General features: G+C 63.4%; 1 protein-coding gene across 1 annotated transcript in view; it reads left to right on the top strand.

The window, feature by feature from the left end:
• The window catches only part of OLFML2B (olfactomedin like 2B), a 28,320-nt gene that overhangs the window by 26,546 nt on the left and 682 nt on the right, over positions 1-1,092 (top strand). The window contains exons 8-9 of the mRNA XM_035900769.1: positions 20-204; positions 681-857. Coding sequence (XP_035756662.1) covers positions 20-204; positions 681-857 — 362 coding nt within the window. The remainder of the gene's footprint in view (positions 1-19; positions 205-680; positions 858-1,092) is intronic.

Raw genomic sequence — 1,092 nt, forward strand, 5'->3', positions numbered from 1 at the left:
GCCTGCCTGCAGCCACCAGCCCTGTCCCCAGCCCTGACATGGCCACCACCGCTGGGACCTTGAGTGATGTGGGGACGAGCCCTGCCCCAGAGAGCAGCCCAGGAGACTGGGGACAGGCAAGCACCCCTGCGACGCCGGTCAGCCCCACCATCCCTGCCACACCAAAGCAGGCCCTGGAGGAGGAGGACATCAGGAACATCATCGGTGAGTGCCTGCAGGTCCTGCACCAATCTGGCTGGGGACATGGGGGCTGGCTCGTGCCCATGGTGTGTCCTGCTAAGCACAGCCCAGCTGGATTTGATCATGGGTGGGAGGTGTTGTGGAGATGATGGGCTGGATAAATGTTTAACTGAGGTGCCAGATTTTACTTGCTTGTTAACTCTGGAACCTACTGTAGTACCCTTTCAGTTTGAGGGGCTGGGCACGGCAGGAAAGAGGCCTCCCCACAGATGGATGTGGGACAGATCTTGGTCAGGGCAGGGACAGGGCTGAGGCCATGGGGAGCTCTTTGAGGGATCCAGGTGGTGCTCCTGGGCCTTGTGGGGCTGAGCCCAGGCTGAGGCAGTGGGGGTAACTGCTGGGTGGGCAGGGAGCTGGAGGTGGGGGTGACGCCCGCAGACCCCCGGCAGGAGCATGGCCACCCTGCCTCAGGCCTCGCGAGCCTCTCTCTGCCCGCACAGGGCGCTGCAAGGACACGCTCTCCACCATCTCGGGGCCCACCACCCAGAACACCTATGGGCGCAACGAGGGGGCCTGGATGAAGGACCCTCTGGCCCGGGAGGAGCGGATCTACGTCACCAACTACTACTATGGGAACACGCTGGTGGAGTTCAGGAACCTCGACAACTTCAAGCAAGGTGGGCTTGTGGCATTCTTGATGCTGCCCCGAATGGTGTCTGGCTGGTCCGAGTAGCGTCCCCGTTCCCTGGGATGCTGCGCCATGGGGGGATGCTCTGCTTGGGGACCCTCCCCTCTTGGGCACTGGTACCTGGTGTGGGGGGTTCAGCGCATGGGGCAGGTTGGGCTGCCTGTGGTGGCTCTGGACTTGCTTGTCACCATGCCAGGCTGCAGCTGGTGGCTGGCGGGGAGGGG

Source organism: Egretta garzetta, unplaced genomic scaffold (assembly GCF_000687185.1).
Source record: "Egretta garzetta isolate BGI_Z169 unplaced genomic scaffold, ASM68718v1 scaffold598, whole genome shotgun sequence".
In the NCBI taxonomy this organism is placed as follows: Eukaryota; Metazoa; Chordata; class Aves; order Pelecaniformes; family Ardeidae; genus Egretta; species Egretta garzetta.